At 46.7% G+C, this 22,755-nt stretch overlaps 1 protein-coding gene across 1 annotated transcript in view; it reads right to left on the bottom strand.

Annotated features, from left to right (window-relative positions):
• Positions 1-19,231: 19,231 nt before the first annotated feature.
• The window catches only part of pcsk1nl (proprotein convertase subtilisin/kexin type 1 inhibitor, like), a gene marked incomplete at its 5' end in the record, with an annotated part of 6,162 nt that continues 2,638 nt past the window's right edge, over positions 19,232-22,755 (bottom strand). The window contains 3 exons of the mRNA XM_056301730.1: positions 19,232-19,699; positions 19,851-19,976; positions 22,657-22,755. The exon at positions 22,657-22,755 is cut by the window's right edge and continues 118 nt beyond it. Of these exons, the coding sequence (XP_056157705.1) occupies positions 19,306-19,699; positions 19,851-19,976; positions 22,657-22,755 (619 nt within the window). The remainder of the gene's footprint in view (positions 19,700-19,850; positions 19,977-22,656) is intronic.

Genomic DNA, 22,755 nt, shown 5'->3' with positions numbered 1-22,755 from the left:
GACACTCAGCGGAGAACAAGCCAAGAAGCTAGAAACGTACTACGATAAGTACACTGAGTACATCACCCCCAAAGCAAACCCGATTTATGCCAGATATAAATTTCATGAAAAGATGCAGGGAGAGAGTGAATCCTTCGAACGATTTGTAACTGAGCTAAAGCTCCTAGTCAAAGACTGTGGCTACCCAAATGCCGACGAGATGGTCAGGGACCGCATCGTGTTTGCCACCAACTCACCCAGAGTGAGAGAAAAGCTACTTAGCCAGGGAGCTGAGCTAACGCTAGAAAAGGCCATAGATGTAGCCCGCTCACACGAGCTAGCAAAGCAACAGCTAAAGTCTATGGGCCAGGGCAGCACACATGAAACGGTGCACGCAATAGGCAGAAAGACTTACAAACCGAACGCACCCAAAGCAGCTAACGCTAACTTCAGACAAAGGGAGGGTAACGTTAGCACCGCCGCTAGGGCGTGTAGCTATTGTGGAGGGCTACACGGCGCTAAAGCCACTTGCCCAGCTAAGGGTAAACAATGCATTAAATGCAAGAAGCTCAATCATTTTGCTAAAGTATGCAAGTCTAGCTCCCAGGGACAGACAAAGTACTACCGCGGCACAGTACATGCCGTCGGAGAGAACCCAGAAGAGTACACCACTGACAGAGAGCAGGAAGAACTGTACTTCGACAACATTACAGTGGAGAGCACCGCTGTGGGAGAACAGACAGAGCTGTACATAGACTGCATCTCAATAGAGAACAACGGAAAAAGCAACGAGCAGGCTTACGTAGAGGTTGGAATTGGCACACCTCCACAGAAGGTAAAGTTTAAACTAGACACTGGGGCACAGGCCAATACTATTCCCACCAACCTGTTCCAGGCGCTGTTCAAAAATGTGACACTGAAACCAGCAATACACAGACTCACTGAATATGGAGGAGGCGCGCTGAGCGTGAAAGGCACATGCAAACTCAAATGTAAGTACAGAGACAATGCAATTATGCTGGACTTTTACGTCATTGACACAAACGCCCCACCAGTCATGGCAATGAAAACATGCCGTGACCTAAACTTGGTAAAAATAGTGATGGCTGTGAGCGAGGAAAACAATGTCACATCACAGAGCATAATGGATGAGTATGCAGATGTTTTCCAAGGAATAGGAGAGTTCCCAGGCGAGTGCACCTTCCGCGTCACACCAGATGCAACGCCGGTCGTCTGCCCGCCACGCAGAATCCCCATCGCCCTACGCAGCAAACTGAGGGACGAGCTTGACAGCATGGAGAAAGGCGGCATAATCTGTAAGGTAACAGAACCCACAGAATGGGTGAACGCACTCGTCATTGTTGAGAAGCCAAAGACAGGCAAACTTAGAGTGTGTTTAGACCCCAGAGCTCTTAACAAAGTGATACAACGACCTCACTACCCCCTCCCCACGCTGGAGGACGCCACCACAAAGCTTGCTGGAGCTGAGTACTTTAGCGTGTTAGACGCGCGGTCAGGCTATTGGGCCATCAAACTGAGCACTGAATCCTCAATGTTGACGACATTTAACACAGTGTTTGGCAGGTATCGTTTCCTCAGACTGCCATTCGGAATCGTGTCCGCTCAAGACGAGTTCCAGAGACGCGTGGATGAAACATATGAAGGATTGGACGGTGTGACGGCCATAGTGGACGACATACTAGTGTTCGGCAAGACTAAAGAGGAACATGACCAGCGTCTCAGAGCGATGCTGAAGCGCACAAGGGAGCGAGGGGTGCGGCTCAACCCCGACAAGTGTCACATATGCGTGTCCGAGGTAAGCTACTTTGGCCACACGCTCTCACACGAAGGCATCAAACCAGACCCACACAAGGTGAAGGCGGTCAAGGACATGCAACCCCCACAGAACAAAGCAGAGCTGGAGACAGTCCTCGGCATGATCAACTACCTCGCCAGATTTGCTCCACACCTCTCACAGATAAACTCACCCCTCAGACAGCTTCTGAAACAGGACAGTGAGTTTGTGTGGGATGCAGTCCACGACAAGGCGTTCCAAGAGATGAAGAATCTCATTACACAGCACCCAGGTCCAGTACTCTCATATTTCGACCCGCAGAAAGAGCTGCGACTCCAAGTGGATGCATCCAAAAGTGGCCTTGGGGCTGTCATGCTCCAAGATGGCAAACCAATTGCCTATGCGTCCAAGTCACTCAACAGCACTGAAGAAAACTACGCACAGATAGAGAAGGAGCTCTACGCTGTGGTCTTCGGCTGCAAGAGGTTCCACGAGTACATGTATGGACGAAAAGTGATTGTGGAGTCAGACCACAAGCCTCTGGAGGCAATACTAAAAAAGCCACTGGCAGCAGCACCACCCCGGCTGCAACGGATGATCCTGGCGCTCCAAAAATACGACATCCAAATCATCCACCGCCCCGGTAAGGATATACCGGTGGCCGACACACTGTCACGCAAGTCAATAGAACACCACGACAGTGACCTACAGGAAGGGATGGAGGCCCAAGTGCACACAGTCCTCAGCAACATCCCTGTGAGCGACACAAGACTCACAGAAATCAAGCAGGAAACAGCGCAAGATCCACAGCTCACCGCACTCAGACGAGCCACACTCACTGGCTGGCCAGACACAAAGAAAAAGTGCCCGCCCAGCATCCAGGAATACTGGAACCACAGAGCAGAAATCTCAGAAATGGACGGTATCCTGTTCAAAGGTGAGAGAATCATTGTCCCCCAAAAGCTTCGCAAGGACATGATACAGCGCATCCATGCCGGCCACCTTGGCGTGGAAAAAAGCAAATGCCGAGCAAGAGACTTACTGTTCTGGCCTGGCATGGGGAAACAGATCGAGGATGCGGTAGCAGACTGCAGCATATGCCAAGAACGGCGCAGCGCAAATGCAAAGGAACCAATGATGTCACACGCCATACCCGAGCGGCCGTGGCAAGTGATAGGCACAGACCTATTCACATGGAACTCACAGGACTTCATAGTCACTGTGGACTACTACTCCAGATTCTTCGAGCTAGAAAGACTTTACAGCTGCACCTCATCTGCCGTCATCATGAAGCTGAAAGCAGCAATGGCTCGACACGGAATCCCCGAGACTATCATCAGCGACAACGGTCCGTGCTACAGCTCTGGTGAGTTCCGCAACTTCTCACAGACATGGGGTTTCTCACACACCACCACAAGCCCCCACTACCCACAGAGCAACGGCCTCTCCGAGAAGACTGTCCAGACGGCCAAACGCATCCTGGACAAAGCCAAAGCTGAGAACAAAGACCCCTACATGAGCTTACTGGAGTATCGCAACACACCGGTGGACAACCTGAAATCACCGGCACAGCTACTGATGAGTCGGAGGCTGCGGTCCATTCTCCCATCAACAGCAAAACACCTGCAGCCACAGATCGCCAGTCAGGAGGATGTTCACAAAAGGAGAGAGGTATGTCAACAGCGCCAGCAGGCATACTACAACCGAACAGCCAAACCTCTGCCCCACCTGCCCGCAGGCACACCAATCCGCTTCCGGCAGGAGGATGGATCCTGGAGACCTGCAACTGTGGAAAGACCAGCGAACACAGACAGGAGCTACCACATCCAAACCAAAGAAGGTCAGATCTACCAACGCAACCGTCAACACCTGCGACAAAGCAGAGTGAACACTCACACTACGCACACACACACTTCACAGCAGACTGTTACCAGCGCTAACAACAACACACAAGCCCATCAGCAAGAGCATGCTGAACCTCCAGACACGAACAATCAGCGACAACCAGACACACAGCCTGGTTACACCACGAGGTCAGGTCGCACGGTCAAACCAAGACAAATCCTTGACTTATGAATGTAAAAAAAAAAAAAAAAAAAAAAAGATGAAATGTTATTACGGTGTCACATTTAGACAGGGAAGGAAATGTTTTACACTACTTTGTTGCAGTCCAGTTATATAAGAGTTCCACTTTCATATTCTTTCTTATTAAGATTGTATTCGCTTATAAACGTGCTCAACGTGGTCTGTATCTCTGCAGAGAAAGCAGCACTTTTCAGAAAAAGGGAGATGTAATATTTGCTAGTAATATTTGATTTGCTAATGTCCCTTACGGCTTTCCGTAGCGCCACAACAAAGTCACGTGATGTACGTAACAACGTCAGTCGGAATCCGGTCGGTGAATAAACACCCAGCTCGAGAGAAGTCGTCCTTGCTTTATTAATGTTATAAGTTAACATAGCCAGAGGGCACAGATCATTACAAAACCTGCTGCTAAACCTGCTGCTGCTAAACCTGCTGCTGCTAAACCTGCCGCTAAACCTGCTGCTGCTAAACCTGCCGCTAATCCTGCAGCTAAACCTGCAGCTAATCCTGCCGCTAATCCTGCAGCTAAACCTGTTGCTAATCCTGCAGCTAAACCTGCTGCTTATCCTGCAGCTAAACCTGCTGCTAAACCTGTTGCTAATCCTGCAGCTAAACGTGCTGCTGCTAATCCTGCAGCTAAACCTGCAGCTAGACCTGCAACCGGAACGGGTGAAGAAAGACAAAGCAGGAACATGGTCTCAGGTACCACACTTGTTCTGTTGCTCACGGAGGAGCGGAGGGGCCATTACGTTTTGGGCCACAACGACCACAAGCACCGAACCAGGCCTGCAACTTTATATTTTGTTCTAACATCATTTTGGTGTTGCCGGCTCTAGGGGGCAGTATCCAGGTGTGTGTGTGTGTGTGGGGGGGGGGGCACGGATTATATGGGTTGAATTTAAGTGACAGTGAGATGGTTAATTGTGATGTTCTAGGAGGATCCATTGTGTGTTAAAGTGTAGTGTGTTGTTTGTTGTGCTCTGGCAGTGTTGAACCACCTTAAGAGGGTTTCCTGAAGAAAGGGAAACTTCAGTTTGAACAACATTCCTGTTATTATTTTATTTTTCATTTTAAATCAAAACTCATCTTTAGTTAAGTAAATAATTGAGACTTATTTTTCTATAAAAGCTGAGTTGTGTGATTTTATTCTACTTACCTGCTGAGAGGGAACGACGTCATATGGAGGAGACCTACAGACACATGTGGTTAGAAGTCTTTATTAAAACCACGACTTTAAAGGTACGTTCATATAGGTAGGTTTAAACACCTGCAGGTGTGTGCGGTAAAAAGGGACCCAGGACATAATTAAAACTGAGTTAATCAGGGTTAAATGTATGAAAAGAGCCCAGAAGCCCCGCCCTTATTAATATACCTGCTGAGGCGGGGGGGGGGGGGGGCGCTACACAAGTCTGGAACAATCCATCCATCCCTTGTCAAAGCCGCTTACCCTGCTCTCAGGGCGGCGGGATGCTGGAGCCACCCCACCCCACCCCACACCACACCACACCACACCACACCCACACCACACCCACCTAGGGACAGTTTAGTACGGCCGAGTCACCTGACCTACATGTCTTTGGACTGTGGGAGGAAACCCACGCAGACACGGGGAGAACATGCAAACTCCACACAGAGGACGACCCGGGACCTCCCCAAGGTTGGACTACCCCGGGGCTCGAACCCACGACCTTTTTGCTGGGAGGCAACCGCGCTAACCACTGCGCCACCGTGTGGTCCCGAATAAAACAATCTACATTAATATTCTTGCATCGTCTCTGTGTAATATGTTGTAGTGACCAGAGGGGGCGGTCGCTGTGACCGGTGGCAGTTCTGCGCTGAGGGAGCGCAGCGGATTGTGGGGCTGCTAATGTTTGTGTTCAAACTGTTGATTTAGTGTTCATGTTATGGGAGTTTTTTGTTTGGGGTTTCGACTCGGATTGGGTTGACGACCATTTTACTGACCGACTGACTCTAGGACTGGGTCTAATTATATAAGTGGTGTTTTTAATAGTGACTTCCGGGAGGGCAAGCCGTTGTTCGGCAACCATTTTGAAGGCAAAAATAAAAGAGCACTCGGGGGACACGGGGGCTGCCATTAAAACGAAGCCTCTGCCTCTTGCCCCCTGCTTCCACGGCGGCTCACCACAGTGGCGTCAGAGGTGGAGTCTGGAGAGGGAGATCCACGTCAGAGGTGGAGTCTGGAGAGGGAGATCCACGTCAGAGGTGGAGTCTGGAGAGGGAGATCCATGTCAGAGGTGGAGTCTGGAGAGGGAGATCCATATCAGAGGTGGAGTCTGGAGAGAGAGATCCATGTCAGAGGTGGAGTCTTGAGAGGGAGGTCCATGTCAGAGGTGGAGTCTTGAGAGGGAGATCCATGTCAGAGGTGGAGTCTGGAGAGAGAGATCCATGTCAGAGGTGGAGTCTGGAGAGGGAGATCCATGTCAGAGGTGGAGTCTGGAGAGGGAGATCCATGTCAGAGGTGGAGTCTGGAGAGAGAGATCCATGTCAGAGGTGAATGTAATATTTGCTAGTAATATTTGATTTGCTAATGTCCCTTACGGCTTTCCGTAGCGCCACAACAAAGTCACGTGATGTACGTAACAACGTCAGTCGGAATCCGGTCGGTGAATAAACACCCAGCACGAGAGAAGTCGTCCTTGCTTTATTAATGTTATAAGTTAACATAGCCAGAGGGCACAGATCATTACATGGTGTCAGAGTAGCGGAGTTTAAATACCCAATATGGATTCGTACGGCGTTCCAGCTCCACGGATGGACTGGGAATCGGCGAACTTACCTGAAGCATGGAGACGATTTCGACAAACAACGGAGCTAATGTTCACGGGCCCCCTGCGCGGGAAGAATGAAGAGGAGAAATGCAGCTACCTCCTGCTCTGGATAGGGGAAAAAGGGCGAGATGTGCACAACACTTGGACACTCAGCGGAGAACAAGCCAAGAAGCTAGAAACGTACTACGATAAGTACACTGAGTACATCACCCCCAAAGCAAACCCGATTTATGCCAGATATAAATTTCATGAAAAGATGCAGGGAGAGAGTGAATCCTTCGAACGATTTGTAACTGAGCTAAAGCTCCTAGTCAAAGACTGTGGCTACCCAAATGCCGACGAGATGGTCAGGGACCGCATCGTGTTTGCCACCAACTCACCCAGAGTGAGAGAAAAGCTACTTAGCCAGGGAGCTGAGCTAACGCTAGAAAAGGCCATAGATGTAGCCCGCTCACACGAGCTAGCAAAGCAACAGCTAAAGTCTATGGGCCAGGGCAGCACACATGAAACGGTGCACGCAATAGGCAGAAAGACTTACAAACCGAACGCACCCAAAGCAGCTAACGCTAACTTCAGACAAAGGGAGGGTAACGTTAGCACCGCCGCTAGGGCGTGTAGCTATTGTGGAGGGCTACACGGCGCTAAAGCCACTTGCCCAGCTAAGGGTAAACAATGCATTAAATGCAAGAAGCTCAATCATTTTGCTAAAGTATGCAAGTCTAGCTCCCAGGGACAGACAAAGTACTACCGCGGCACAGTACATGCCGTCGGAGAGAACCCAGAAGAGTACACCACTGACAGAGAGCAGGAAGAACTGTACTTCGACAACATTACAGTGGAGAGCACCGCTGTGGGAGAACAGACAGAGCTGTACATAGACTGCATCTCAATAGAGAACAACGGAAAAAGCAACGAGCAGGCTTACGTAGAGGTTGGAATTGGCACACCTCCACAGAAGGTAAAGTTTAAACTAGACACTGGGGCACAGGCCAATACTATTCCCACCAACCTGTTCCAGGCGCTGTTCAAAAATGTGACACTGAAACCAGCAATACACAGACTCACTGAATATGGAGGAGGCGCGCTGAGCGTGAAAGGCACATGCAAACTCAAATGTAAGTACAGAGACAATGCAATTATGCTGGACTTTTACGTCATTGACACAAACGCCCCACCAGTCATGGCAATGAAAACATGCCGTGACCTAAACTTGGTAAAAATAGTGATGGCTGTGAGCGAGGAAAACAATGTCACATCACAGAGCATAATGGATGAGTATGCAGATGTTTTCCAAGGAATAGGAGAGTTCCCAGGCGAGTGCACCTTCCGCGTCACACCAGATGCAACGCCGGTCGTCTGCCCGCCACGCAGAATCCCCATCGCCCTACGCAGCAAACTGAGGGACGAGCTTGACAGCATGGAGAAAGGCGGCATAATCTGTAAGGTAACAGAACCCACAGAATGGGTGAACGCACTCGTCATTGTTGAGAAGCCAAAGACAGGCAAACTTAGAGTGTGTTTAGACCCCAGAGCTCTTAACAAAGTGATACAACGACCTCACTACCCCCTCCCCACGCTGGAGGACGCCACCACAAAGCTCGCTGGAGCTGAGTACTTTAGCGTGTTAGACGCGCGGTCAGGCTATTGGGCCATCAAACTGAGCACTGAATTCTCAATGTTGACGACATTTAACACAGTGTTTGGCAGGTATCGTTTCCTCAGACTGCCATTCGGAATCGTGTCCGCTCAAGACGAGTTCCAGAGACGCGTGGATGAAACATATGAAGGATTGGACGGTGTGACGGCCATAGTGGACGACATACTAGTGTTCGGCAAGACTAAAGAGGAACATGACCAGCGTCTCAGAGCGATGCTGAAGCGCACAAGGGAGCGAGGGGTGCGGCTCAACCCCGACAAGTGTCACATATGCGTGTCCGAGGTAAGCTACTTCGGCCACACGCTCTCACACGAAGGCATCAAACCAGACCCACACAAGGTGAAGGCGGTCAAGGACATGCAACCCCCACAGAACAAAGCAGAGCTGGAGACAGTCCTCGGCATGATCAACTACCTCGCCAGATTTGCTCCACACCTCTCACAGATAAACTCACCCCTCAGACAGCTTCTGAAACAGGACAGTGAGTTTGTGTGGGATGCAGTCCACGACAAGGCGTTCCAAGAGATGAAGAATCTCATTACACAGCACCCAGGTCCAGTACTCTCATATTTCGACCCGCAGAAAGAGCTGCGACTCCAAGTGGATGCATCCAAAAGTGGCCTTGGGGCTGTCATGCTCCAAGATGGCAAACCAATTGCCTATGCGTCCAAGTCACTCAACAGCACTGAAGAAAACTACGCACAGATAGAGAAGGAGCTCTACGCTGTGGTCTTCGGCTGCAAGAGGTTCCACGAGTACATGTATGGACGAAAAGTGATTGTGGAGTCAGACCACAAGCCTCTGGAGGCAATACTAAAAAAGCCACTGGCAGCAGCACCACCCCGGCTGCAACGGATGATCCTGGCGCTCCAAAAATACGACATCCAAATCATCCACCGCCCCGGTAAGGACATACCGGTGGCCGACACACTGTCACGCAAGTCAATAGAACACCACGACAGTGACCTACAGGAAGGGATGGAGGCCCAAGTGCACACAGTCCTCAGCAACATCCCTGTGAGCGACACAAGACTCACAGAAATCAAGCAGGAAACAGCGCAAGATCCACAGCTCACCGCACTCAGACGAGCCACACTCACTGGCTGGCCAGACACAAAGAAAAAGTGCCCGCCCAGCATCCAGGAATACTGGAACCACAGAGCAGAAATCTCAGAAATGGACGGTATCCTGTTCAAAGGTGAGAGAATCATTGTCCCCCAAAAGCTTCGCAAGGACATGATACAGCGCATCCATGCCAGCCACCTTGGCGTGGAAAAAAGCAAATGCCGAGCAAGAGACTTACTGTTCTGGCCTGGCATGGGGAAACAGATCGAGGATGCGGTAGCAGACTGCAGCATATGCCAAGAACGGCGCAGCGCAAATGCAAAGGAACCAATGATGTCACACGCCATACCCGAGCGGCCGTGGCAAGTGATAGGCACAGACCTATTCACATGGAACTCACAGGACTTCATAGTCACTGTGGACTACTACTCCAGATTCTTCGAGCTAGAAAGACTTTACAGCTGCACCTCATCTGCCGTCATCATGAAGCTGAAAGCAGCAATGGCTCGACACGGAATCCCCGAGACTATCATCAGCGACAACGGTCCGTGCTACAGCTCTGGTGAGTTCCGCAACTTCTCACAGACATGGGGTTTCTCACACACCACCACAAGCCCCCACTACCCACAGAGCAACGGCCTCTCCGAGAAGACTGTCCAGACGGCCAAACGCATCCTGGACAAAGCCAAAGCTGAGAACAAAGACCCCTACATGAGCTTACTGGAGTATCGCAACACACCGGTGGACAACCTGAAATCACCGGCACAGCTACTGATGAGTCGGAGGCTGCGGTCCATTCTCCCATCAACAGCAAAACACCTGCAGCCACAGATCGCCAGTCAGGAGGATGTTCACAAAAGGAGAGAGGTATGTCAACAGCGCCAGCAGGCATACTACAACCGAACAGCCAAACCTCTGCCCCACCTGCCCGCAGGCACACCAATCCGCTTCCGGCAGGAGGATGGATCCTGGAGACCTGCAACTGTGGAAAGACCAGCGAACACAGACAGGAGCTACCACATCCAAACCAAAGAAGGTCAGATCTACCAACGCAACCGTCAACACCTGCGACAAAGCAGAGTGAACACTCACACTACGCACACACACACTTCACAGCAGACTGTTACCAGCGCTAACAACAACACACAAGCCCATCAGCAAGAGCATGCTGAACCTCCAGACACGAACAATCAGCGACAACCAGACACACAGCCTGGTTACACCACGAGGTCAGGTCGCACGATCAAACCAAGACAAATCCTTGACTTATGAATGTTAAAAAAAGAGAATTTTACACCAACCTGTACTATACCTGCTATGTTTTGAAAAGAAATATTTACAGCGTTCACTTACCTTGTGTACCTACCTGCTGTTTGCAGTTACCAGTAATGAAATGAAAAAAAAGATGAAATGTTATTACGGTGTCACATTTAGACAGTGAAGGAAATGTTTTACACTACTTTGTTGCAGTCCAGTTATATAAGAGTTCCACTTTCATATTCTTTCTTATTAAGATTGTATTCGCTTATAAACGTGCTCAACGTGGTCTGTATCTCTGCAGAGAAAGCAGCACTTTTCAGAAAAAGGGAGATGTAATATTTGCTAGTAATATTTGATTTGCTAATGTCCCTTACGGCTTTCCGTAGCGCCACAACAAAGTCACGTGATGTACGTAACAACGTCAGTCGGAATCCGGTCGGTGAATAAACACCCAGCACGAGAGAAGTCGTCCTTGCTTTATTAATGTTATAAGTTAACATAGCCAGAGGGCACAGATCATTACAGTGAAGTCTGGAGAGGGAGATCCATGTCAGAGGTGGAGTCTGGAGAGGGAGATCCATGTCAGAGGTGGAGTCTGGAGAGGGAGATCCATGTCAGAGGTGGAGTCTGGAGAGAGATCCATGTCAGAGGTGGCGTCTGGAGAGAGAGATCCATGACACCGTATTGCTTATGAGGGTGGAGTACCTGCAGTATTGTTTATGTGGGTGGGGTACCTGCAGAATTGTTTATGTGGGTGGGGTACCTGCAGTCCCCGTATGATGAAACGTTTCTGTCAATAAATGTTGTGTCCAGATGAACTGATTCAGCTTCTTGGAAGCTTTCTTACCTGGAACGTTAGCCAACATGTCTCCATGCTGTGTTTTTGGGCGCCAGAATCGAAGAAGTAATCAAGTAAACTTGGAGTTTTATCGCACACCAGCTGCCAGTCCCAGTCAGCAAGATCGGAGACAAGTGTGGACAAGACGAGAGGACTGGACTGAGGAGGTCCTCAGAAATGCTGGTGTTTGTAGCGCAGCTAAGTTCGGTAACTGCCGGGCCACTGCGCGGGAGGTCGTCCTGGCAACTCGTCCATCCACCGGGTGAGCGTGGATGGGTCGGCCAGTCTGGTCTCGTGGGTTAACCTTAACTTTGTCAGACCCGCGGTCCCGGGGACAAAGCAACGGCACATATTCAGAAATACGCGTTTCTTCGTCCATCGTAAATATACAAGCTGATAAAACTTGCTAGCCGGCAGCTAGCTAGCTAGCTAGCTAACGGCGTCCCTTACGCGTCTGAGGGGAACGTTTTGCCTCCAGCTAAGCTCCGCCCACAGAACTCGTCGCGCGGTTTACTAACGGAAAAGGGGTCTAATGATTCAGTAATGATTCACTACACGTTGCGTCCGACACAGTGTCGCGCTCCGGGGGGGGCCATTGGCCGGGCCTGGCCCCCCCAAATGAAAGTTGTGCCCCCCCGCCAATTACCCAGTGATGATGTGAAAATTAGTACTTAAACATCATGTAAAAATTAATTAATGCACATAGCACATTTAAATACATAATCAATAATAATAATAATCAATTAAATAAAATGCTTAAATGTCGTGCTTGTGGAGGAGCGGGGTTGGCGGGCCACCGGAGCGGAACGTCAGTGTGTGATTTTGTCCATTCGGGTGGTCATTGCGTGTGACACACAGGAAGAGGATACTTTAAAAACGCGGCAAATCGACGGAGCTAACTGTAAAATCGTGATGGATATAAGAAAATGGCTACGATCCGCTTGTAGCGTCTGTGCGCGAATGGAAAACAACGGGGGAAAGAAAGAGCAGAGCACAAGTAAGGATTCTAAGCGCACATTCCAAGGTTAATTTAGCAAATAATTAACAAAAAAATGTCACAATCGAAGAATATTCAAATATAGAATGTAAATTTGACAGCCCTAATGCTCATGCCCCCCCCCCCCCCCCCGTGAAAACCGTAGGCCCGGCCGTCAGATTTGTTCTGGCGCCGACACTGGTCCGACATACAACTTGAAACCCTCCACCCGTGTGCTGGGAGGTGCAGGTGGACGTGTGTGGACAGCTGTGTGCATGTGGTTGGCATTTATCCATGCTACATCTTGCAGGCGTCGCCAAAAATATGCCATTGGCACACGCCAACAGGAAACTGGTAGGACCGCTGCAGTAGAAACCGGAAGTCACTGGACTACTGTTATGCACAGAGTGGATTGAAAAGAAACCTCAGTCGTATCTTAAAGGATAATCAAAATTAAGTAATTATTTGGTAATCAATATTTACATAGCTGATTGCTACAATCTGGTAGAGGTATGCAAATTGGCGTGACCATTAACTAGTTGCTATGGACACGTGTACTATTCACAGGGGATTGGGGAATGTTTGCAATCACAGCGTTGTAAAACGGTGACAGATGTATTCTTACCCCCCCCCCCAGCGCTGCCCCCCCCCCGATCAGTTTATTTATGTTGCCAGTTTGTTGCCGTATGGGTATTTTCATTTACGTCACATATCACGTGACGGCAACACACCCGCCATGTTGGAGGACAACGGCTCCGATCCCCAGGACACCGTGTTGCTGTCACTGCGCGGTGCTACAGGGGTTCTGAACAGAGTGACAGGACGGGTTTCAAGGTTTGAGTCGTACTGAACAGCTGTCGTCATTCATATCTTACCATGGTTCAGTTCTGCGCTGTTTCACTGGTTCCAATCTGACCCTTTTCGCCGTTAGGCCAGAACTTTGTAAAATTTATTTTGCAAACTTCTTCGGAGAGTGGATCACGACTGCCATATTTTATTTCCGTACGTTGGTCCGATTTTCGCTTAAAATGTTCTTGTAAACACAGATCGACAATGAGAACTTCAGTGTAAACAGTGGTCGCTAAGGTCTAGCTGTCCTCCACCATGGCGGAGCTGTCCGTTGTCAATGAAACAGTCACGTGATTGAGAATAACCCATAATGATTCTATTCCGCATATGAAGAGAAGTGAATCGTGTAATTTTGTTTTTTACCTTGCAGGTGTTCCCTCTCTATCTTGTTTTTTACCTTGCAGGTGTTTCCTCTCTATCTTGTTTTTTACCTTGCAGGTGTTTCCGTTGTATCGTGTTTTTTACCTTGCAGGTGTTTCCTCTCTATCGTGTTTTTTACCTTGCAGGTGTTTCCTCTATATCTTGTTTTTTACCTTGCAGGTGTTTCCTCTATATCTTGTTTTTTACCTTGCAGGTGTTTCCTGTGTATCTTGTTGTTTACCTTGCAGGTGTTCCCTCTCTATCTTGTTTGTTTACCTTGCAGGTGTTTCCTCTCTATCTTGTTTTTTACCTTGCAGGTGTTTCCTCTCTATCTTGTTGTTTACCTTGCAGGTGTTCCCTGTGTATCTTGTTTTTTTTACCTTGCAGGTGTTTCCTCTCTATCTTGTTTTTTACCTTGCAGGTGTTTCCTCTCTATCGTGTTTTTTACCTTGCAGGTGTTCCCTCTATATCTTGTTTTTTACCTTGCAGGTGTTTCCTCTCTATCTTGTTTTTTACCTTGCAGGTGTTTCCTCTCTATCGTGTTTTTTACCTTGCAGGTGTTTCCTCTCTATCTTGTTTTTTACCTTGCAGGTGTTCCCTCTATATCTTGTTTTTTACCTTGCAGGTGTTTCCTCTATATCTTGTTTTTTACCTTGCAGGTGTTTCCTCTATATCTTGTTTTTTACCTTGCAGGTGTTTCCTCTCTATCTTGTTTTTTACCTTGCAGGTGTTTCCTCTCTATCTTGTTTTTTACCTTGCAGGTGTTTCCTCTATATCTTGTTTTTTACCTTGCAGGTGTTTCCTCTATATCTTGTTTTTTACCTTGCAGGTGTTTCCTCTATATCTTGTTTTTTACCTTGCAGGTGTTTCCTCTATATCTTGTTTTTACCTTGCAGGTGTTTCCTCTCTATCTTGTTTTTTACCTTGCAGGTGTTTCCTCTATATCTTGTTTTTTACCTTGCAGGTGTTCCCTCTATATCTTGTTTTTTACCTTGCAGGTGTTTCCTCTCTATCTTGTTTTTTACCTTGCAGGTGTTCCCTGTGTATCTTGTTTTTTTACCTTGCAGGTGTTTCCTCTGTATCTTGTTTTTCACCTTGCAGGTGTTTCCTCTATATCTTGTTTTTTACCTTGCAGGTGTTTCCTCTCTATCTTGTTTTTTACCTTGCAGGTGTTTCCTCTCTATCTTGTTTTTTACCTTGCAGGTGTTTCCGTTGTATCTTGTTTTTTACCTTGCAGGTGTTTCCTCTATATCTTGTTTTTTACCTTGCAGGTGTTTCCTGTGTATCTTGTTGTTTACCTTGCAGGTGTTCCCTCTCTATCTTGTTTGTTTACCTTGCAGGTGTTTCCTCTCTATCTTGTTTTTTACCTTGCAGGTGTTTCCTCTCTATCTTGTTGTTTACCTTGCAGGTGTTCCCTGTGTATCTTGTTTTTTTTACCTTGCAGGTGTTTCCTCTCTATCTTGTTTTTTACCTTGCAGGTGTTTCCTCTCTATCGTGTTTTTTACCTTGCAGGTGTTCCCTCTATATCTTGTTTTTTACCTTGCAGGTGTTTCCTCTCTATCTTGTTTTTTACCTTGCAGGTGTTTCCTCTCTATCGTGTTTTTTACCTTGCAGGTGTTTCCTCTCTATCTTGTTTTTTACCTTGCAGGTGTTCCCTCTATATCTTGTTTTTTACCTTGCAGGTGTTTCCTCTATATCTTGTTTTTTACCTTGCAGGTGTTTCCTCTATATCTTGTTTTTTACCTTGCAGGTGTTTCCTCTCTATCTTGTTTTTTACCTTGCAGGTGTTTCCTCTCTATCTTGTTTTTTACCTTGCAGGTGTTTCCTCTATATCTTGTTTTTTACCTTGCAGGTGTTTCCTCTATATCTTGTTTTTTACCTTGCAGGTGTTTCCTCTATATCTTGTTTTTTACCTTGCAGGTGTTTCCTCTATATCTTGTTTTTACCTTGCAGGTGTTTCCTCTCTATCTTGTTTTTTACCTTGCAGGTGTTTCCTCTATATCTTGTTTTTTACCTTGCAGGTGTTCCCTCTATATCTTGTTTTTTACCTTGCAGGTGTTTCCTCTCTATCTTGTTTTTTACCTTGCAGGTGTTCCCTGTGTATCTTGTTTTTTTACCTTGCAGGTGTTTCCTCTGTATCTTGTTTTTCACCTTGCAGGTGTTTCCTCTATATCTTGTTTTTTACCTTGCAGGTGTTTCCTCTCTATCTTGTTTTTTACCTTGCAGGTGTTTCCTCTATATCTTGTTTTTCACCTTGCAGGTGTTTCCTCTATATCTTGTTTTTTACCTTGCAGGTGTTTCCTCTATATCTTGTTTTTCACCTTGCAGGTGTTCCCTCTCTATCTTGTTTTTCACCTTGCAGGTGTTTCCTCTCTATCTTGTTTTTTACCTTGCAGGTGTTTCCTCTCTATCTTGTTGTTTACCTTGCAGGTTTTCCCTCTCTATCTTGTTTTTTACCTTGCAGGTGTTCCCTGTGTATCTTGTTTTTCACCTTGCAGGTGTGTCCTCTCTATCTTGTTTTTTACCTTGCAGGTGTTCCCTCTCTATCTTGTTTTTCACCTTGCAGGTGTTCCCTGTGTATCTTGTTTTTCACCTTGCAGGTGTGTCCTCTCTATCTTGTTTTTTACCTTGCAGGTGTTTCCTCTATATCTTGTTTTTTTACCTTGCAGGTGTTTCCTCTATATCTTGTTTTTTACCTTGCAGGTGTTTCCTCTCTATCTTGTTTTTTACCTTGCAGGTGTTTCCTCTATATCTTGTTTTTTACCTTGCAGGTGTTTCCTCTATATCTTGTTTTTTACCTTGCAGGTGTTTCCTCTATATCTTGTTTTTTACCTTGCAGGTGTTTCCTCTCTATCTTGTTTTTTTTTACCTTGCAGGTGTTCCCTGTGTATCTTGTTTTTTACCTTGCAGGTGTTTCCTCTCTATCTTGTTTTTTTTTACCTTGCAGGTGTTTCCTGTGTATATTGTTTTTCACCTTGCAGGTGTGTCCTCTCTATCTTGTTTTTTACCTTGCAGGTGTTTCCTCTCTATCTTGTTGTTTACCTTGCAGGTGTTCCCTCTCTATCTTGTTTGTTTACCTTGCAGGTGTTTCCTCTACATCTTTTTTTTCACCTTGCAGGTGTTCCCTCTCTATCTTGTTTTTCACCTTGCAGGTGTTTCCTCTCTATCTTGTTTTTTACCTTGCAGGTGTTTCCTCTCTATCTTGTTGTTTACCTTGCAGGTGTTCCATCTCTATCTTGTTTTTTACCTTGCAGGTGTTCCCTGTGTATCTTGTTTTTTACCTTGCAGGTGTTTCCTCTCTATCTTGTTTTTTACCTTGCAGGTGTTTCCTCTCTATCTTGTTGTTTACCTTGCAGGTGTGTCCTCTCTATCTTGTTTTTTACCTTGCAGGTGTTTCCTCTCTATCTTGTTGTTTACCTTGCAGGTGTTCCCTGTGTATCTTGTTGTTTACCTTGCAGGTGTTTCCTCTATATCTTGTTTTTTACCTTGCAGGTGTTCCCTCTACATCTTTTTTTTTACCTTGCAGGTGTTCCCTGTGTATCTTGTTTTTTACCTTGCAGGTGTTTCCTCTCTATCTTGTTTTTTTTTACCTTGCATGTGTTCCCTGTGTATCTTGTTTTTTACCTTGCAGGTGTTCCCTGTGTATCTTGTTTTTCACCTTGCAGGTGTGTCCTCTCTATCTTGTTTTTTACCTTGCAGGTGTTCCCTGTGTATCTTGTTTTTTACCTTGCAGGTGTGTCCTCTCTATCTTGTTGTTTACCTTGCAGGTGTTCCCTGTGTATCTTGTTTTTCACCTTGCAGGTGTGTCCTCTCTATCTTGTTTTTTACCTTGCAGGTGTTCCCTGTGTATCTTGTTTTTCACCTTGCAGGTGTGTCCTCTCTATCTTGTTGTTTACCTTGCAGGTGTTCCCTGTGTATCTTGTTTTTCAACTTGCAGGTGTGTCCTCTCTATCTTGTTTTTTACCTTGCAGGTGTTTCCTCTACATCTTTTTTTTACCTTGCAGGTGTTCCCTGTGTATCTTGTTTTTTACCTTGCAGGTGTTTCCTCTCTATCTTGTTTTTTTTACCTTGCATGTGTTCCCTGTGTATCTTGTTTTTTACCTTGCAGGTGTTCCCTCTCTATCTTGTTTTTTTTACCTTGCATGTGTTCCCTGTGTATCTTGTTTTTTACCTTGCAGGTGTTCCCTGTGTATCTTGTTTTTTACCTTGCAGGTGTTTCCTCTCTATCTTGTTTTTTTTACCTTGCATGTGTTCCCTGTGTATCTTGTTTTTTACCTTGCAGGTGTGTCCTCTCTATCTTGTTTTTTACCTTGCAGGTGTTCCCTGTGTATCTTGTTTTTTACCTTGCAGGTGTTTCCTGTGTATCTTGTTTTTTACCTTGGAGGTGTTTCCTGTGTATCTTTTTTTTACCTTGCAGGTGTTCCCTGTGTATCTTGTTTTTTTACCTTGCAGGTGTTTCCTCTCTATCTTGTTTTTTACCTTGCAGGTGTTTCCTGTGTATCTTGTTTTTTACCTTGCAGGTGTTCCCTGTGTATCTTGTTTTTTTACCTTGCAGGTGTTTCCTCTCTATCTTGTTTTTTACCTTGCAGGTGTTTCCTGTGTATCTTGTTTTTTACCTTGCAGGTGTTTCCTGTGTATCTTTTTTTTACCTTGCAGGTGTTTCCTGCGTATCTTGTTTTTTACCTTGCAGGTGTTTCCTCTGTATCTTGTTGCTGCTTTTCTTAAAAGATTCGGCTTCTTTGTCATCTGTATTGAAACCTTGTTATAATTTGACACCAGTTTCCTCAAGGTTAATTTTCGATTGCAGGAGACGCATTCAAGAATCAGGACCAATAAAGAATCACTTTTCAGCTGTAATGTAGTAATAATAGTCATGGCAGTAGTAATAATAGTCGTAGCGTTAATAGTAGTAGTAATAATAGTAGTATTAGTGTTGCACTACTAGTGACGAAAGTAGTAGTTGTAATAGTCTTAGTTGTGAAACAGTGATAGTAGCAGTCACTTTAGTATATTAGTAGTATCAATAGTAATGTAAAAGTAATAGTAGTGGTACTGCAGTGTGTTGGGATATTGACTTTAATGTTGAGAAGGACAAATGGAAAGAATGCAGTTCTCTTCAGGAGGAAGCAGACATGTTTTTTCAAACAGAAAAACTCTTGCATTTAGAAGCTCAGATTTCTGAAACATAATGGTGACTCTGACCTTCTGCTACCCCCCCTTCTGTGTCTGTCTGTCTGTCTGTCTGTCTGTCTGTCTCTCCAGCTGTGAGCAGGACTCTTGATGGAAGGCGGTTATAAGGAAATCAACACAGCACTTTCAATGTCACGGTTTTTCCTCACCAAGGTGAAATTTAATTTTGTGTTGGTCTTGTTAACGTCTTCGTGAAATTTTCTGTTGTCAAAATGAAAACTGTTTTGGACCCACAATGGCTAAGATCAGGTCTAGTAGACGATCTGGTCTGGACCACAGAGGGTTAAACCAGATTCTATGTAAATACAGAATTCTCTATTTTTCATACTCCTCCTCTCAGCTATTCTCTCTTTTTAGTCTCATCCTTTCTTTAGGTCGTCTCTCCCAACTTGTCACACTTCTCCCTCTCTTTTCTGTCTGTCTTCCCTCTCATTCTTTCTCTTTTTCTCTCTTGCTCACTCTCTACTCCTGCAAGTATTGGAAGATCTGGTGAACAAGCGCTCTGGGGTCGTAGTTCACCGCTGCTCTCCTCCGGCGCCCATGACTCCGATTGTTCAGTTCCTCTGCCGGGCTGGTTGCCATGGTGTTAACATGAGTCATTCTCTGTCGAAGGGATCTCTCTCCCTCTTCCTCCTCCAGTCCCAACCTCTTCACTCGCAGCAGGGGGGGTTCGCTGCTAGGGAACGGGGATGACGTGTTGTCCAGGGAACGGCGGGTTCTTCGGTGGATGGAGCTCACAGCGCTAGTCTCTCCCACTCCTGCAGAGATTGACAAGTCCCTCCTTAAGCGCCGACTGGGATAATTCATCTGAAGGTTGTTAGGACCGATGCTGGACAGTATCCTAGCAACCAGGTACCTAAAAGGATGGATGAATGGATGGCTCTCACTCAATACAAATATTGCACACAAGTCAATGTAAATAAAACTGAATTACTCTGATATCATCACATTCCAATACTTGTATCTAATAACATGTAACCATGGCAATAACTCCTCCTCCTCCTGACCTGAGGGTCTCCTGATCAATTCCTCTGGAAAGCTCGGATCCGGCTCTTTGTGCCAGCGCTCCCACCTGCTGCAGCCTCTCCTGCCTGGCTTGCTCCAACAGGGCTTGGGCCAGCTGGGGCTCCAGCCTGGGAGAAATCAGAGGTCAAACTGGTCGGACTGGTTCCTGAACATTCTCTAGTCTGTAAAAGAACTGGTTAGAATGGGTTTGACATTTTTTGGATGTTGGCTAAGATCATGATGGAGCCGTAAGTAGTTTGTGTTAAAGGTTAATTCTGGTGTTTTATTTTCATAGCTATTTGGTTGTATATATCAGCTATGCTATCAAATCCAGTATTATCCTTTATCCCTTTTCCTTCAGCAGGCACTGTTTTTCCTCAGTATCTGTAGTGTTTGGAGCACAAAGTATTTAAGAAAAACACTAGTGAGACTGGGCCTGGCCAGCTCAACCAAAGCTAAATAGCTAAAACACATACACCGATCAGCCAAAACATTAAAACCACTGACAGATAAGTAAATAACATCAATTATCTCATTACAGTGTCACCTGTCAAGAGGTGGGATATATTAGGCAGCAAGTGAACACTCAAGTCTTGAAGTTGATGTGTTGGAAGCAAGAAAAATGGCCAAGCATAAGGATCTGAGCGACTTTGACAAGGGCCAAATTGTGATGGCTAGAAAACTTGGTCAGAGCATCTCCACAATAGCAAGTCCTGTGGGGTGTTTCTGGTATACAGTAAGTACCTACCAAAAGTGGTCCAAGGAAGGATAACCGCTAAACCGGTGACAGGGTCATGGGCCCCCCCCCAGGCTCATTGATGCACGTGTGGAGCAAAGGCTAGCCCGTCTGGTCCAATCCCACAGAAGAGCTGCTGTAGCTCAAATTGTCTTTGTGCATGCTCAATAATCCAGGAAAGAACATCAAAGAACGGTGAACCAGTTGATCCGGACACAACGTTTATGACAGAAACCTTTCATCACTCAACTAAGTGACCTCTTCAGTCTCACCTGACTGCAGGTACCCCACCCTTATAAACAAGACAGTACAATACAGTGCCTAACGACCAAAACCAACAACCAGATTCATATGCAAATATGGGTGTGACCATTAACTAGAGTTTCAATGGTCGTGTACTTTTCACAGAGGATTTTGGAATTTTTGCAATCACAGCATTTTAAGATGGTGACAGATGTACTCTTAGGCCCCCCTCAGTCCAGGGATGGTTGTTCCCTCTTCACATAGATGGCCTCTTTGACTCCCTGTTCAAACCCCAAAACACGCTGCGCCAGAAGTTGGTCCACCCCGAGGATCAGGTCCCCCAGCACAAAGAGAGCAATATAGTGTAGCTGTTAAGTGCCAGGAGAGCTAACACGTCAGACCAGGACTCCACAGTCTACACCATCTACAGACCAGGACTCCACAGTCTACACCATCTACAGACCAGGACTCCACAGTCTACACCATCTACAGACCAGGACTCCACAGTCTACACCATCTACAGGCCAGTGGCCACTCTTTCAGGGATGAGGATGTGCACATCCTTGAGAGAAGAACACTGGTTTGAGCGGGGGGTCAAAGAGGCTACCGATGTGAAGAGGGAATGACCATCCCTGAACCGAGGGGGGTCTAAGAGTACATCTGTCACCATCTTACAATGCTGTGATTGCAACTATTCCCCCAACTCTCTGTGAATAGTACACATGACCATTGAAACTCTAGTTAATGGTCACACCCATATTTGCTTAAGAAATTGGTGGTTGGTTTGGGTCGTTATGCCACTGTATTGTTTATAAGGGTGGGATACCTGCTGTCAAGTGAGACTGCAGAGGTCACTTAGATGATGATGATGAAACGTATCTCAGTAAACGTTGTGTCCAGATGAACTGATTCAACTTTCTGTGATGTAGCTCAAATTGCTGAGAACGTTAAGCCTAGCTATGATAGACAGGTGTCAGAACACATGGTGCATCGCCACTTGCTGTGTATGTGGCTGTGTAGCCACAGATCATTCAGAGTGCCCATGATGAACCCTGCTCATCGCCAAAAGCACCTATAATGGGCACATGAGCATCATAACGACCATGGATCAGTGGAAGAAGGTGTCCTGGTCTGATGAATCACGTTTTCTTTTATATCATGTGGACGACCGGGTGTGTGTGCATTGTTTACCCGGGGATGAGACGGCACCAGAATGGCCTATGGGAAGAAGGCAAGCCAGTGGAGGCAGTGTGATGCTCTGGACAATGTTCTGCTGGGAAACCTTGGGTCCTGGCATTCATGTGGATGTTACTTTGACAGGTACCACCGACCTAAACATCGTTCCAGACCAGGTACACCCCTTCATGGCGACGGTGTTCCCTGATGGCAGTGGTCCCTTCCAGCAGGATAATGTGTCCTGCCACACTGCACACATTGTTCAGGAATGGTTTGAGGAACATGACAAAGAGTCCAAGGTGTTGCCTTGGCCTCCAAATTCCCCAGATCTCAGTCTGATCTAGCATCCGTGGGATGTACTGGAATATCAAGTCTGATCCATGGAGGCCCCACCTCTCAACTTACAGGACTTAAAAGGATCTGCTGCTAACGTCTTGGTGCAGATACCAGAGGACACCTTCAGAGGTCTTGTGGAGTCCATGCCTCGATGGGTCAGAGCTGTTTTGGCAGCGCGAGGGGGATCTAGTGATTTTAGACAGGTGGTTTTAATGTTTTGGCTGGTGAGTGTATGTGCTTTGCTGTCATTCCTTAGCAGGTTGTCAGTGTTTCATGCAGTTAGCTAAAATCGAGCCAACCGGTGTTTTCCTCCTCACCTCTGCATCAGAAGCTGACTGATCTGACTCAACCAGGTGGCGGGCGGCTTTCCCATCATCACCCTGCCTGTCTCATCATAGTCTTGGGGAGGTGGCCCC

Source organism: Lampris incognitus, unplaced genomic scaffold (assembly GCF_029633865.1).
Source record: "Lampris incognitus isolate fLamInc1 unplaced genomic scaffold, fLamInc1.hap2 H_6, whole genome shotgun sequence".
NCBI lineage: Eukaryota > Metazoa > Chordata > Actinopteri > Lampriformes > Lampridae > Lampris > Lampris incognitus.
This window is presented reverse-complemented; position numbering and strand designations above follow the sequence as displayed.